At 47.3% G+C, this 16,851-nt stretch overlaps 1 protein-coding gene across 16 annotated transcripts in view; it reads left to right on the forward strand.

The window, feature by feature from the left end:
* ZNF618 (zinc finger protein 618) overlaps window positions 1–16,851 on the forward strand; it is a 141,883-nt gene that overhangs the window by 113,203 nt on the left and 11,829 nt on the right. For 11 of the 16 annotated variants that reach the window (XM_048966480.1, XM_048966487.1, XM_048966479.1 and 8 more), the window contains 4 exons: window positions 2,041–2,229; window positions 5,459–5,542; window positions 6,600–6,656; window positions 13,707–13,784. In XM_048966480.1, the coding sequence (XP_048822437.1) occupies window positions 2,041–2,229; window positions 5,459–5,542; window positions 6,600–6,656; window positions 13,707–13,784 (408 nt within the window). The remainder of the gene's footprint in view (window positions 1–2,040; window positions 2,230–5,458; window positions 5,543–6,599; window positions 6,657–13,706; window positions 13,785–16,851) is intronic. The other 5 variants (XM_048966485.1, XM_048966488.1, XM_048966476.1 and 2 more) reach the window with 4 other exon arrangements.

Below are 16,851 nucleotides of genomic sequence, written 5' to 3' on the forward strand. Positions count from 1 at the left end.
CAAATCAGTGAAAACTTCTACCTGCAGTCTGGTAAGCTGCTCAGAGACTCTGATAACCTGTTCTGTTATGGTGATGCATTGTGGCAGTGTGGATTTGTCTGTCTTCCAGGGAGACATGTTGAAATGCCTGCTAGACTTTCTCCTTCACTGTTGCAGCATCCTCCAGACTGCTAGTACTAATATTCTTTTCTCTATCTTGCCTCACCGATTCAAACTCTGTGCTGTGTGTCAGATGGAGTAGCCTTATGTAGGGTGTGAATTTGAAATGTACAGCTGGAGAGTGAAAGGACTAAAGCTGGGTCTCCTGCTGCATCACGGATTGCTGATGGATGCTACCAGGCAGTCAGTCTGTTCATTCCTGATACAAGCCACCACATCCTATCTGACGAAGATAGGAAGAGAAGGAAGTCATTTTGGAGGCTTTCATATCGCTCAGACTTCTTCCTTCAGATCTCACAAAGGGAGCAGAATCTGAGCTGCTGAGGATCTGTGAGGACTGTTTGTTCTGATGCTGTATACGTGGCTGATTGCTTCTTCTGTCAGTTGGTATAAATTGGGAGATAAATCAACAATTTGTGAGGCTGGGCCTCACTGGAAACTAGACGACACATAAGCAGGACATTTTCATATCTGACTACATACTTGCTGGCAGTTTGTCAGTAAATGGAGAAGAAATTAAGTCCAGAAAGCAAAAGCAAGTGTCCTGCCTATACAGCTGGCAAGAGAACAAGCAGAGAAGAAGTGTCTTGACCCAAACTATGGGAAAACCTAGTGCAGACTCTCCTGCTGAAGTACGCTAAAACACACATAGGGAATGTCATCTTGGAGCTCTGTAACATATAAAATGAAGCAAAAAAATGTTTCCTTTGAGTATCTGTTTGCAAGTTGCTTTGACACCATCGCTCTGCCATGCTGCTGATCACTGGCAGGGACAGGTGAGATTTGTAATGTCTCATGTGATCTTGGAAATGTGTGTGGTCCCAGGCTGTGACTTCTCTCCTTACCCAGGCTGTTGTGCTGCTGTGGCAGCGCATGGCTTACAGCTGCTCAATTACTGAGTTACAGTAGAGGATTAGCAGGTGCTGGTGTTATCCATTCCAGCTGTAGGCACCCCAAATTATCACGTATAGAAATTGCTGCTAATGAATTTTGGCTGTGGGTAATGTGAACCCTGTTCCTTAGAGCTTCTTGGCAGATGGTTGCAGTGGCACTTGGTTTCAGGAGCCATATTCAGAGTTGAGTGGAAAAAATCCCTGAGGAATGAAGGCAGTTGTTAGGTTGTTTCCCCATTTTTGTAATTTTTTATTAACCCCTGGAGCCTAGAGAGAGGGCCGTCCTCCCAAAGGTTTTTTGTGTCACTTCTGGCATTAAAAATTCCCGGTGATCCTCACTGTGCATTGCAGAGACTAAAATGTAGGTCGGATCAATTCAAAGAGCATATCCCAGTAATACTTGGGATTTCTCCATATGCCACCAGCATTTGTGTGGAGATGGGGACCAAAAGGCCTTTTCTGACTTGCAAGATGAGAACTCTGCCTCGTAATTCATTCCTTTGTATTATGTTAGACAGACAAGGAGTGTAGCTGTGAAACTGTGCTGTGAAGGATATGTGTAAGGCTCAAGGAACAAAGGTTTAAGCTTCTCCCTGTGCAGAGCTCTGACTGGCACATGAAAAACCTGCACTTGGGGTTCAGTCTCTTCCTGATAAAGAAATGGAGCACAAAGATGCAGGTACACCCAGCCAGGCCATGGAAGTCAAGTAGGACTCCGAGGTGGATGGGGTGATTCCTACTGCAGGAAGAAGGGGTTGGTCACATAGCAGTTAAAGGTGTGGAAGGGAACTAACTCAACTTCAAGAATTGTCCCCTCCGGTGAGTAGGGAAAACAATTTTGTTACATGGGATCAGTGAATCCACAGATGCTGCAGGTCCCCATGCAAGGGATTCGTGAGCATGGCTGTTAGAAAGAACCCTCCCAGCAGGCACACAAGCTGGGAGCTGACTGACTGTCCACGCACTAGTTCTGAGTGTTCATATCCAGAGTTCTCTCGATCTCCACTCTTCGTGGCAGTGAAGACACAGGGGAGCCAATCCAGCAAAAAAACACCGACTTCAATAAACCGATGTTCCACCCTCCTGCACCGCACCCCTCCCGGCGTCCCACCGACGTCCCAATCCCAGATGTTCCGCGCTCCAAATTCCGGATCCCCAGGAAGCAAGGCCATCACAGGTACCAATTGCCTTTCTACCGTCCACTTTCTTAACTGCTTAGATCCAGCCCTGTCCTGGGTTGGCTTTGGACCCTTGCTGGGCTCAGTCTGCTCCATCTATGACTGTCCCTGAAAAGTTACTCCAAGAAGCAGCTGAGGGGTTTAGATCCTTTAGCACAATATAAGTAAAAATTAGATCAGCAAGGTCTTTATAACCCAGTGACAAGTTTTTGTTCTTTAAAGCATCGCACTAACTACAAGGTGCAGAGAACCCTGTTTCAAATCCTGGTGTCACAAACAGGAGAGCTTTCTGACAAGGATTGGCTTTATTAGCTTGTCAGGTACAGGGATTTGGGTTGGGTCGTTTGGGATTTTTTTCAGCTTTGTTTGGCTTTTAGTTTTCATTTCTCTCAAGCTGATATTTGCAGGGTTAGGCCTGTGCCTCAGCAAGTGAGATGGAGTACAGGTGTTTTCTCAGTGCTCCGCTCCCCACAGGAACCACTGGGAGATAGGCTGGGCACCAGCAGAGATGGAACCACCGTAGAAGTGTCAGGAAACTCAAGGTAGATTCTCCTGTAGTCCCTGTTCCATCCTTCCAAACAAGATCAAATGTAAAAAAGAAAATAGATAGGATACGAGACATAGCATTCACGTGTCCAGGCAGCAGGGAATTGCTCGGGTACGTCTGTGGGGTCAGTTGATGAACACTCTGTCTTAGTGCAGAAGAAGGGATGATTAATTAGCTCCTTAAAAACCCCTGAAATGTTTGGCATGGACAGATGCAGGGAGGCAGAGATGGGAGAGGCCACCAGATGCTGTACAAGGTAGTTTTTGTTTGATTACACACATCCACAGCTGCCAGATGTTGTAGTGAGCAACCTATCTTACAACTTGTGGGTCCCAAATTTCCGTACTGTTGCTGCACCTCTTAAGAATGTATTTGATTCGAGCCCTGATTTGGGGTCTGCCTGGTTCAACCAATTTAGTTGTTCAAGCTGAGGAACCGCTTTCATTTTTATGTAAACCTGCGATGACTTCTTCCAGTCTTGTGTCTCTTTCAGAAGCAGAAAGAGCATAACTGGGTGTTACCGTGGGTCCAGATTTATCTAATAACTAAAAGGTGATTTATACACGCAGACATCTTTTTCCCCCGCTTCTCTAACCAAAAAGTATATCAGTACATTGGGTAAAAAACGAGCTGTTCTCTTCCTGTACGTGGGAAGGAATCTCACAACGCTTGAGTCTGGTACATCGATCTTCAAGAAACAAATACCTGCCTGGGGGTCCGACCATATCTGTCTGGTAGTGTGTTTTCCATGGTGTGTTTCAGGGCAGCTTCTTATACACATGCAATCTGAGCGGCAGATGGATTTCTGGTACAAATGCATTGACCATTACACTTATCAGGAAGACAGCCTCCAGAAGGGATGCCTTCCAAGTGCAGCAGTTAAAGGCACTCCATGTGGGCCTGGGTAGTGCCAGGGATGGAGGACTGCCATTCCACTGACGGTATATCTGCAGCCCCTTGGTGGACTGGCACTCTGCCTTTACAGAGAGTTTTGCTTCACATGCAGACAGTTCAGGTGCAGAGAGGAGAGAGAACTGGTGTCCGCTGCCCTCTTCTGTGCAGGGGGGGATACACTAAGATGCATTAAACCTGTTTTTTTTCTTACACCAGACATGGTTGGGGATGAGGACAAAATCACCGTGCAAGTTTTTTACAAACAGTTTTGGAAACCTCCACCTCAATTTCACTTGTGACATAAGCCAGGATTTGAATCTAGGTCTCTTTAGGGATAGGTTGGCCAAGTCCCATCTTGTCATGGTTTTGTGCTCCCACTGTGCCATCTGGTTTGCTGGTTACATATGGCCTCTCCTTTCTGTTACTTATCTGTCAAAGGGGACAGACTGGATAATGTCTCTGGTTCCTTCTCAGCCCTGTTTAATGTGACTGTTTAATTGATTTGATTACCAAGTTGCCCTGTTCTGCATTTTAGAAAGAATCAGTGCCCACTCAGCACTGGAAAAGTCCATTAAAGATTCAGGAGCCAAAATTCATGGGCAGATATTTTGCAGCCACATGAGGCAGAAAGGCTCTGTGTGAGAGCCTCGCTACAGCCCAGAGCTGCCTGGGGTCTCAGTGTGAGGGAAGCACCACAGGGCTGATGGCTCCAGCTGTCTGCAGAAATACCAAATGACACAGTTACCCCAAATCAATTGGCAGCAGCCCCCGTCAGTCTTGAATTAAATATTTCTTTTCCCACATGCCCTCCCTTGTGCAGTTTGCCCAGCAGGGCTTTGCTCAGCCACATTCAGCTGAACCTGCTGGGTGACATATGAGAAGAGTCTATGCAGCACGGGCCACACACATTAGTTTGGCAGATTTGCCATTCATGTTGCTGATTTCCCATTGATCCTTCGAGTCACCTTCCCAGATACTGCAAACCCAGTTGAAGTGAGGCAATAATGCATGCTACTTGTATTGAAGTTGTGCTAAGGCACACTGGGCTAAGAGGAATGGCTGGCAACTCTAACCCTAACTGTCACCGTGCAGTGACATTTCAGGACACTGCACCCCTGCCCACTCGAGGAATCCTTATATTGCAGTTACTGGGAGCAGCCCAGCCTTGTGTGTCAGCAGGGTGCCACAACAGGTCCTGCCTGCATGGCCTTAGCAGGGCAAGGCAGTGATGTTACTGTTGGCCGGCAAAGCAGGGCAGAGGATCCACAAAAGCTTTTCCAGACAGCCCGTGGGTCCTTGCAATTTGAGCATTTCAGGATGTTTAGCAAAGCTGATGACTAGGAAGTATGGGGAGAGCTGACATGGGGGTTCAGTAGGAGACACTCTCAACATCGTGGTGAGGACGAGAGTACCATCTGCAGATCTGGACACTTATGCCAGAAGCTTTGAGGGCTGCATGTTGTCTTCAGGAAGGGTGAGATAACAATTGCTTTTTTCTGCAGGCAGGAAAGCCATGATGTTTCTGGTTCAGCTAGGACTGGTTTTATAGTCTCCTTAACAGCCACTGCAGGCCACCTCAGCAACAAGGCAATGAAAGAAACCATCTTATCTGTTATCTCTTCAGTGAATCTAGCCCATTTTCATCCAAAATGAGATGATACTGGACTTCTTGGCTATATTCAGGGAATGCAGTTATGTGGCACAGAGGGAATGTTGTGTGCCTCCTTTCTGTGTAGTCCTACGTCCAGTGTTGGTCAGTCACCATCCCTGCTTTGTTCTCCACCCAGCAGAAAGTGCTTTCAGCAGGAGAGTGGAAGGCAAAGCGCAGAACAACTTTGAAGAAACAAACAGCAACTCGCAGAACTCCAGCGGTAAGTGTGCTCACTGCCTCCTGCCATAGCTTCCCACATCCCTCTCCAGAACAGGAATCAGCTGCAATCGGTGATCATATATGTGGGGAAACTACTTTAAGCTTGCCAACAGCTGTACTTCCTGGGGTATCGTCCTCTTGTCGCTCCTCTCCAGGTTCATGATGATATGGAGATTCTGCTCCCAGGTAGAGTACTAAAGTACCTGGGTGGTTTTTTCAGTGGGGATCAAAGAGGTAGAAAAGGGGAATGTGGATGAAGATAAAGGAGTATTCATTCTTTGTGCATCAGAGAAGTATTCGTGAAGTAAATCCGTTTGCAACAAACAAGAGAGCTCTGAGGACCATCAGTAGAACAGCGGTTTGCATATTACAGTGATGCTAACTGTGACACTATATTTACACATCAGTGTAATTTGTGTCCAGCTGTTTGTGAGTTTGCTATACGGAGGTCACAAGAGATGTGGAGATGTGGGAGCAGAATTTACCCCATTTCTACAACTCTCTTTGAATTTTAAGACCAAGTAGTGGTAACTAAACATAACCACTGGCCTGGACAATCTCTAAGACAGCACCATTTCTAGTCTTTACAAGATTTTCGTACTGTCTGTGTATTCCTTTGACCTCAAGTGGAACACTGCCTCTCCCACACGCTCCCTAAATGGAGCTTAACAGACAGACCAGAAGTAATATAATTTCAGCATCTTGATGCAGAGATAAATAAATTGCCATTAGAAAATTCTGGCCTCCTTCCATTCCCCATGCAAGGGCACCAAAACACGTGGTGTACACAGTGCTGCTGCCTGCAATGGACAGGTAAGGGATTTCTCCTTGGGGTGTGTTGCACCATGTCTGCCGTGGGGGTTTATGTCTGCTCTGAACCAAATGAGGGGGCTCTACAACTGCATAAAAAGGGAGCGGAGGGGTGTTGGATAACCTGCTTACAGTAGCAGAGTGGGTGATATTGAATGGGCAAAAAAAACCAAAAAATCGTTTCTGAAATATTGAGTGTTGTTTTGGGAACCATCCTGTACTAACCCAAGCCTTCACCACAATTACAGCTGTTCATTCGGGGACAGAAAAACCTAAAGAAAAGAGATGTAAGCAGAACCCATCAGGTGAGCTCGTCTCTGTGTTTCAGGTACTTGTACTTTCCAGCCCTATCCCACTTGGGAAGCAGCAGTCAGGAGAGCTTGGCTGGCCAGGTCTGTGTGCAGTCAGCCAGGGCAGGCTGTTAGATGTGACAGAAGGCAGATGTAGTTCAATGAGTGTCAGGAGTTGTTAGCCTGACTTGCTGCTCTGAAAGTGGCCGCTTGCCTCAGCAAGCCTGCTCCCCCATGCCGTGTCTTCTGTAGGCAATATGAGTGCTTTGTTTGGAGGGTTTCAAAGCCTTTACATGCACATCTTTAAAAGCCAGTGTGCTTTTTGGGCTTCTCACTTCTGTGGAGCCATCTGAAAACAGCAGCCTTTGTTTTTTTTCTGTCAAGTAGAGTCTATGTCATTATGGAAGAAGGAAAGAGTTACCTTCCTTCCTATCAAATAACTTGTACCTGAATTCAAGAAGGGTGTATTGTAAAACCTCCTGTCTGCAGACGAGCTCATGATAAGATGTTCAGGAGGAGAAAAGAATTTATAGCATGGGAAGAGGTCCAGGAACTGCTGACAAGAAGTACGCACAAAACTACTGAATGGCTGCACTGAATTGCTGAAGAAATCAGTTCTGGCTGAACTGGTATCAAATACTGACCCACTGTTGCTATGACATCTCACAGACTCTCCTCGCCATCTCCTTGTACCACCATGCTCATCCTTCTGAATCTGTTTACTGCAACTCTTAGTGGGAAAAAAAAACAACAAAGGCTTGAAATTCTTAAAAGTTGTGCGGTTGATTTAATACGATTTGCTCATCTTCTTTCATTGTAAGAATTGTTTCTGCCTGCACCACAGGTATGGTCAGTTTATTTTGGTGGCTCAGTGAGAGAGCTGCTTAGGACTGGTTTGAGGAGATTTGAGCTCTGGTTGGAAGCTCTTCTTTTCTGATTTAGATAGCTGACATGCTTCCTACAAGCAGACTGGTGCATGGCGATGTATAAACTTCCCTTTCCCTCCTTCCTATGTCTTTCCCACATCTTCTTCCCTAGCCCTGCTTTCCCTGTGATTCCATCTTTGTGCTCTGTCCTTTGTGTCTCATTCTCTTTTCCAGCTCTTCCACCAAACCGTCTCCTCTCTTTTATTTCTTGTGTTCTCAGGAGTTAATCTGAATGTTCTCACTGCTGCTACGCACTGGTGAATGGAGGCTGTGGAAAGCTCTGTGGACATATATGTGCTTGGGTGTCCAAGCAGAGCTCTCCATAACTTTGTTTTTGAAGAGCTGTCATTATATCCCCATTTGCTTCTTTCCATGGCTGTGTTTCGGTGGCTGGAACAAATCCCATGTGGCTCAGTGTTCATGTGTATGATGGGAACTGTTGGAATAGCTCTGGCAAGGTTGACTTGTCTTCTCTTATGCTCCAGCCAGCAGATTTCACACAGGCAGGGTAGCAGCTGGAGATAATGTGCGGAGAATGACAGGATGGACCCTCCCCTCTCCTTCCATCTGCTGCTTATCACTAGCTCTACTGCTGCAAAGAACAATCCCCAGGTTTGGGAGGTGAATCCATGTCCCAGTTGAGCAGCCCAAGAGCTGCATGGTTTGGCCTGTTAAACGCTTGATTCTCTGTAACGTTTGCTTGTTGTGGATGTTAATTTTGTGGTGTGTTACCAGAGAAGGTGAGCAGGTTCTTCTGTGGTCACTGAGCCAAATTATGCTGTGTCACCATCCCAGCTGCAGTACCACACGTCTAGGAGAGAAAGACAGTGATGGGGAGGACGAGCAGAGCAGAGTCAGCAGCTAACACTACTTAACATAGACTTGGAAGCAGTGCTTTGGAGAGCAGTAAGTGGGAATAAGGCAGCTAAAATGGAAAGTGTTGAAATCAAGATGTCTCTTCCCTGGACACAGCCCCACTCCTTGTCATAGGGAATTCAGGTACTGGTGTCCTTATCTGAGAAACCTGGCATCTTACTGCCCATAAAAAAGCAGCAGGACCAGATCTGCTTGGCAAAGCCAAACTTTGAGGCTGCATGTGAGCCTGTTAACATAGAAGGGGACCTTTTCCCATCAGGGCATGGTGATGCCACAGGGTGGATAGAGGACTGTTCATCTGCTGCCCACCTCCTGCAGGGGAGGGTTGGAAAGAGGCTGTACAGCTTCTTGATTTTTGGTGAAATCTGGGAGTTCTGAAGTGCTTTGAAAGTGCTGTCTGCTGAAATGTGTTTCCTTGGGCTGCCTCCGCAGTGGTCTCCAGTCACACAGAGCTTGTTGTTACTCACTGCTGAACCAGGCAAGGTCCAGAAGCAATGGCGTGGCCTAATTGTGAAAGATGGAACTGGCTTGTTGCAGTGTTGTTAATCATCCAAGGCAGTGCAAGGTCGCTTTCAGGAAAACACTCTTTGGTGGAGTGTCATTTTGCTGAGTCTTGACGTACGCAGGGCTTTTCTGTACTAAATTCTCAAGAGGCAAAAAAAAATATTTGAAGGCCATCTTTTGTGAAATATTCCAGTGATTGTCATCCTGAGTCTGGTATGGAAAAAGCCCCAGAAAAGGATGAACATACATGTCGTGCTCAGTAAGCAAGGCTGCTGCCTTCCTCTCTCCCCTCTCCCAGCAGAGCAGCAGAGCATTTGGCTGCAGCTGTGCAGCCTGCTCCAGCAGAGGCATGGAGTAACCATGGGTGTGTTATGGCCCAGACTTCTGCGTCCCTATGTCTCACTTCTTGTCTGGCTTCAGAAAGCCTCAAGGGCAATGATTTGGGGTTTACAGCACAATCCAGCTTTAAACCACTGACTTGGACTTTATAGACAATTGTATGGTAAAATTAGAATTTGTATGGTAAAACAAGAATTTGTGGTAGCACCACCTTTAAGCTAAGAAGGATGAATGAAACTACAAGGCGTCAAGAAGAAATGAAAAAAAATGAGGCAAAAAGGAGAAAGTTCTTTAGTTCAGATAGCTTAAAAAACAGCCTTTGGAAGAAATAAAAATCTACTGGAAAATGACAGCATTTGTTGATATCTAAACTTGCTAAATAAGATTTTTAGGGTATGTTCAATGAGGAAATCGAACAGAAATAGTGTGGTAGAGAGCAACGGTGTCTCTCCAGCTTAGCAGCTTTAGTTTAATGGAAAGTAGCAAAAATGCTCAGTGTAAATGAGCTTTAAACTCACAATCCGAATCTCTTCTGAAGGTTTGTTTGGTGGTGATGGGATCCCACGTGATGTTGGCTTGGTTTCTCTCTTGTTGGCCATACATCCTTTTCTATTCTTGATAGCGCTGCCATCACATCACCATCTAGTTGTGTTTCCTTTGGTTGTGTCTGTGCTGAGGAGTCCACGCCAGCCCCACAGCCCTGAGTTTCTGTCCCGTGCTGTGGGACAGCCCTGAGTGTGGTGGCAGGGCCACAGTTGCACTGGACACTTCTTTCTCCATTTGCAAATCTGAGAAAGAAATGGGAGTTTTATTGAGAACATGGGAGTTCATAATGGAAGAGAAGTCAAAGTAATACCAATACAGGGATTCCCTTCTTAGAGCATACTTGGTAGCACCTCTTTATGTAGCTCTTCTTTCGCTGTCAGAAGTGGGTGGTGGTGACAGAAGTTGCTTTGGAGAAATTCCCATCTGTTGTTGTGTGTGATAGCATTTCCCTACGAGATTAATGCCTTTTGCATCGGTCTGTGACCAGTGTGTGCAAAGATGTGGCTCTGCTCTGCTCCCTGGCTTAGAAGTGGCATTGAGAGTTAGCGTGGGAAACAGTGCTTTGTTTAAGCTGAGCACAAATGGTGCTGTTGCTTTCTCTTGGCCTGCAGGGCTTACTGTCTTGCTCCAGACCCCTGTTCACTGGAGATACATATTTAAAGCAGTAATAAACACACCTAATGATAGCCCTGGGGAGGGATGTTTGAAACTGAACTGCCAGCACTGACCATTCCATGTAGCTAAAGAGGCTGAGGAGATTTCAGCAGCTGCTGGTGCTTTGGGGTTTCTGCAAAAGTATTTGCAGGCAGCACCAGCTGTGCCACGTGATGTACCAGTGTGATGGAGCTCCTCATCCGGAGGTGGGGAGGGGAATGCCAGCAGCCTGGCATCACTTCTCCTCGGCCCTCTGGAGATGTGTGAGAGTGCTGTGCTGCATACCATGAGTTGAGGGTTGCGTGATGCTTCTGGTTCATTGGTCAGGGCAAAGTTTTTTGCAGGATGCGCTGGTGGCAGTCAGTAGCTTGGAGACCTGCGAGTACTCCAGCACATCAGGGTGTGGGGTGGTATGCTCTGGGGGTAGCAGTACGTGTCCCCAAGCTCTCCTTACATTCAGCAGCAGTTTTTTGCCTGTACCCAGCTCCTGTACCCCCAGGGGGCTCTGGGAGCTGTGATAGAGGTGTGAGCTGGAGCTGCAGGCATCAGGACCAGCAGTCAGTGTGTGTGCCAGCAGCTGCTCAGCAGTGCCAGCAGAGGAGGCTGGAGGGAGAAGAGCCCATGCCAAGGGAACAAAGCACATAAGTTTACAGTGCCCAGCACTGCTAAGAGCCAGATGGCCCAGGAGAGAGCCAGGAGACTGTCTGAGGGACTGCCTGGATGTCCCTCCTTGGATGTCCCTGCCTGGATGTCCCTCCAAAAGCCACCTGGATGAGGTCCTGCACAGCCTTCTGTCATTGGCCCTGCCTGAGCAGAGAGTTTGAACCAGATGGACTCCAGAGGTCTCCTTTCCAACCTCAGCTGTGCTGTGGTTCTCATCAGAAGGGGCTCCTGTTGCTCCTACCATGACTCCTGGGCCCCTCAGCTACAGAATAGCAGGAGTTGGTTCCTGAGAAGCAACAAAGGGCTCAGGGAGACCAGAGATGTTTCCAGCAGTGTGGTTTGGGCTTCCTGGGCTGTCCTGCTGCGGATTGGAGGTCTCTGAGCCCTTTCTCAGCTAACTGCATGGCTATTCCTTGTTTATACACGAGGCCTGTTTTGGCCACCCAGCATGATCTGGGCTGCTGGGGAGCACAGATGTTCCCTGGGCCTTAAAGCAACAGCACAGAGGGGTCAGAGCTTTCACTGTACCATCACTGACCAAGCTGAGAGAGAAGGGAAAGATTCACTTTTGGGAGCAGACTGGGCATGGACTGCTCCCATAGGAGGACCTGTGGGTCCCCTGTTCAGCTTAGAGCACCAGTGGGGGACAGATTCCCAGCCAGGTGCTGGAAACCTCAGTGTGAGCTGGGATGGTTTCTGCCTGCTTTCAGACACAGGCTGTCCCTTTCTACTCCCCACCTTCCAGCACCAAGGCAGCCCACTGCCAGCTCTGATTGCTCCCTGTGCTGTGAGCAGGGCGTTTGCAAGCTGACATCTCAAAAGGGCAGGGATCAGGAAAGCCCTGGGTTCATTACCGTGTGAATGCTGGGCGTCCCTCCCTCCATCCTGGGAAGAACTTCTGATTTGTGTGATGAATTTATATTCTATCTCCTGTTCTAACATCACATTTCTTTGTCTGTGGCAAACTGTGGACTCCAATGAATCTTTGTCGTAGAAAATGTTTCAGCATTTTGAGAACAGTAAATGAGTTTTCAAAAGCAGGCAATGGCTTTGTTACCAGAGCTGGCTGTTTCTGTAGGAGGAGGCTTTTGGAAATAAGATCAAAAGCATGATTCCAGGAATCAAAACGAGAGACCTTTTGGAGTGCACTAAGGATACAGTGTGTTGTAGTCCTCTAGTCCACTCAGCTGCCACGTTTCTCCCTTTTCTTCAAAAGCAGTTTCTGAAGGAGGAAGGTATGGCTCACTGCAGCAAAACCCAGCAGCTGCAGCACCGGAAAATGCAGGAAGTTAAATAAAGCATTGAGCACAACTCGACAGCTGGGGCTGTTCCTTCATTTCAGGGGGCTGTGTGTTCTGGGGGGAAGACATGGCAGTGTGTAACATTACAGCATATAAGTGCAGCTTGTATTGTGCTTCCTTTTGTGTTTTCCCCCTCAGCTCTCTGTTGCCATCTGATAAATTCAGTGTTCTGCTACCTGAGATAGACATCTCACAGACAGAGCCCAGGCAGGCTTGTACTTTCCAGTATTCTGGCTCTTCCACTCCGGATGCCAGTGCTTATACTTACATGCAGTAGATTTTGTTTCATTGATACAAACATGTTTTTCCTTTCGGAAGTTGATACAGGCTTATGGTATATTGTCATAGACTCTGTATGCGAAGATGCTCATGTGCTGAACGCTGCTTTGTCCACTCACCTGTTCCAAAATAGATTGGTGGCAGCGTGCTGATTTATCCAGAGGTTTCTAACAGGCTTCAGTGCTAACATAGCTCAGCTCCATGGTTTGGTGTTACATTTGTCAACTAACGCACTCAGCTAATTACTATTTAAACCAAGCAACTGCAAACATGTGCTGCTAGGTCAATTCAGCTGAAGAAATGCCTTTTCCCCACACTTGTTAGAACAGAACTAACCGTATCTCTCGGCACATGATGGAGCTCTGCCCCCAGCTCTCCCCTGGCTCCAGCTCCTGCCCACAGCTCTGGAACACGGCTCTGCTCTGCTCTGCCTGCACAGCTCTGGGTTCTGTTCTTCCTGCCCCCGGCTCCGCTCACCCCACCTTTGTGCAGCCTGCCAGCACTCGCTGTGCCCCAATCTCACTGCGCTTCTCAGCAGCCACCAAAAAGAAAAGAAGCCACATCCTCAGGTGGCAGTTCTCTGTTCCAACTTCCTGAGCTACAAGATTCTTACATCCCAGTGCTCCTTGCCTTACTTAGGGAAGACAGCAGAGCCTGGTATTGCACATAAACAGATGTAGAATGCACTCACTGTGCTCTGAGGCTTAAAAAGAGCAAGGATGAGCTCCTGCAGATGTGAGCTAGCGAAGCCCAGTTGGAGCACAGCTTCTCAGGGCTTTGTGCAACCCGACACTTATGTGCCCAGCCCTGGAGAGCCCTGTGGCCATGCCCCAGCCCTCTGGAGCTGCTGTGACAAACACACAGCTGCAGTGATACTCATCTCAGGCTGTCCCACTGCTGCACAGACTGAAGTACACACGGGTGCTGATTCCCCACATACTCTGTGTAATTCTTCTGAACTGATTTTTCCCAAACAGAGCCTTACACCTGTGGAGCTTGTGGAATCCAGTTCCAGTTTTATAACAATCTCCTGGAGCACATGCAGTCCCATGCAGGTAAGCTGGGCACCTCAACTCTCTTAAAGCAGAGAATGACATTCTGCTCTGATGCCTGGTGTTGGCCCTGCTGTATGTCAGTGGAGCTTCATAGCATCATAGAATGTGAGCTTCCCATGCTCACAGTTTCCAAAGCCCCAGGAGCGTCACCTTCAGCAAAAAGATCCTGACTGGCTGAAACAGCAGTTGCAGCAGTGTGAGGTGTGTGTGCTCCCTTCCCTAGGAAGAGAGGAATTCTGCCATTCCAGCACATCCCACAGCTCTTCCCTTTGCTCAGAGACACCCGGGGAATGCTGCTTTATAAGCACTGCTCCCACAGCAGAGGAAACCTCTCCTCCCACAAGCAGGGCAGTTCTCATTCAGGCAAAGCAGAATGCTCTCAGGGCAGCAGAGCCTTGGCCCACGCGAGTCCCTTTCTCTGCTTATGCCTCCTGCAGTTCTGCAAAGGGCTGAGATGTGCTCTCAGAAGTGTTTGTCATTTTAGCAGTTGTGTTTATTTCCTTCTCTACAAAAGAGAATTCTGAGGAGTAGTAATTCTCCTACTTTATTTCTAAGCCACCTTTTTTGTTTCTATCTCAGTACATAAAAGAAGATTTTAGCATTTCAAAGCCAAAGCTGTATCAGACAGCATTCAGAATATTCAAAAACATAGAAAAAAGGATATTTTTGATATACACAGACTTTTTTCTCTATCTTGATTGAAAATTGAAGTGAATTATGCGGGTTTACAAAGAAATTCACCTCTGGCAGACCTGTGCTCTCCAACAGAGCTGCTCTGTTGCAGTGCACATTCAGTGCTTCATTTGTGCTCACATTGCAGGTAAGCCCTGAGCAATGACAGGGTAGGATAGGTTGCTCGAGGAAAAGTGTGTATTCCATTCTGTACCAGCAATCTTAATCAAAGCTCTTATTTTGTTGTATTTTAGTTTTAGTCTTCATTTTAATGGCACTGTTCCCAGGGTTCTCCCTATGTGCAGTTCCTCAGGTTCTGCTCCTTTGGCAAATCATAGTGCAGGCTCTGTGTGTTATTCAGCAGCTACTTTATTTACTATCTTTGCAATGCTACGGGTAGGCTTTCAGGGTGGTTTGTTGTAAGACAGCAGAAGCTGAGCTTTTTGGATGTTGCTTTCTATTAGAGGATGAACTGATTGGTGTGCAGTGCCTAGGCATTGTGCTGCTGAGCAGCACTGCTGTGCTCAGGGCTGGTGCTGCTCTGTGGTGCTGGGGTCTGTTCTTGCCCTTCATCAGTGGTGATTCCTGCTTGCCTCCTGTGCCCTGGCTGTCCTTGTTCTGGTCCCTGCTGAATTATGGTGTTAAGTGACACCAAGGAGCAGCAAAGCACGGGCTGAGCTTGGTTATGAGGGTGAAAAGGGCAATCTACTGGCAAGCGGGGAGCTTCCAGAATGTTGAGCTAAGCTTTCTGCAGCTTCTTCCTCCTCACTTCCTTACAGATGATCAGTGGCTCATCTGGGTTGCAAAGGGATCAGGTGTCTGTGATCTGAGTCCCACACAGTGTTACCTATACCAGTGGGTAACCCCCTCTCTCCAGCTCAGTGTTACTGCCATTAAACTTCATTTTCCCCCCTTTTCTCTGTCTTTTTGTAAGACGTTGTTCTGCTTGTTTGCTTCCCCCCAAACATTCCTCACTTACTGAAGCACTTTCTCCATACTGTGCCCTGGGAAGCAGCCATCCCCGCGTGGTGCAGTGTGTGCTTGTGCCTCGTCCTCGTGGGGAAGCAGCAGCCTTTCCTGCAGCTCTGTGTGTCTGTACCATTGGGTGTTTGCTACTGTGGGAGAGGGCAAAATAAAGTGAACAAAGTGAGAGCTACGGCCAGCTTTAGTGGCTGTCTGGTTCTGGAAACTGAATTCAAGCAGAGCAGCAGTGAAGGCGACACAGTGGAGTTATTGGTCCTAGTTTTGTTGCCTTGTGGTCTGTTAGAACTTGGAGATTGGCAAATCCAAGAAGCACATCAGCACAACATCTCTGCAACCTGGGGAGGCAGAAACCTTACTGGTTAGCAGAACTGGTGGCATAGGATCCCCTTACTGGGAACACTGGCATAGTAACCATTTGTATGCCTGTGTTCATAATATATTTCATGATGGGTTTGGAGATCCAGTGAGCCCATAGGTGTCAAATGCTCCCTCAACTGAAGTGTTTGGGTCCTGCTTGTCTTCCTGTGTCTGATCTGAAGGGCTCGTCTCCTCCAGCTGAATGCAGCAGTCCACTGAGCCCCTATTGCAACTGGTCAAAGGACAGGGAATGTGTTGCTGGCTGTGAGGAGCCAGTGCAGGGACCTGTTGGCTCCTGAGTCATTCAGAGAGCTGAGCCTGGAGGCTAAAAGGTAATAAGGAGAGATTATAGCTCCATAAAGCATCTACACAATGAAAAGAGATAATTAGAATGCAAATTGGAGGCTGAAAGGCAGAAATAGAACAGTAGAACATCAGGAGAAGGAATTTGTTCTGTAATTACTGTACAATATACAGCTTTAACTCCCTTTAGGGTACTTTGTTCAGGTTGAGTGCTACGGTATAATGCCCCTCCTACTGTCTAGAGCTAAAAGAATAAAAAGACAACTAGGCAGAATCTGGATTAAAGGATTGGAGGCGTGAAGAAACATTAAAGACCCATGATCTGTGTAGTTCACTGACTGCCCGATAAGGAAGATGAGACCAAAATGTACAAATCTCATTAATGCCACACTGAATGCCAGTGGATATTTACACACCATAAACCCATTATTACTGTAAAATAGATAAAGAGTTGGGGAGAATAAATTCAGAGGTTTTCTCTCCCCCCTCAAGCCCAAGATAAGGAAACCTTCATGTTGGTACCTGAACAGTGAACAAAGTTAATAGCCAGCATTCCTCATTTTCCTTTGTCTACCCCTCAATGCGTGGAGTTGCAGCCACTTGTGATATTGGATCAGGAGCCATAAGGGTCAGCAAACACTGCAAGAAGAGCAGTGTGTTGTACCTGATTGCTGGCATTCACCTCCTGCTCACTGTGTCTCTACCACACATGCGAAGACCACCTGTGGCTGCAGTGCTGAGCTCAGTGATG

This window comes from Lagopus muta, chromosome 19 (assembly GCF_023343835.1).
Source record: "Lagopus muta isolate bLagMut1 chromosome 19, bLagMut1 primary, whole genome shotgun sequence".
In the NCBI taxonomy this organism is placed as follows: Eukaryota; Metazoa; Chordata; class Aves; order Galliformes; family Phasianidae; genus Lagopus; species Lagopus muta.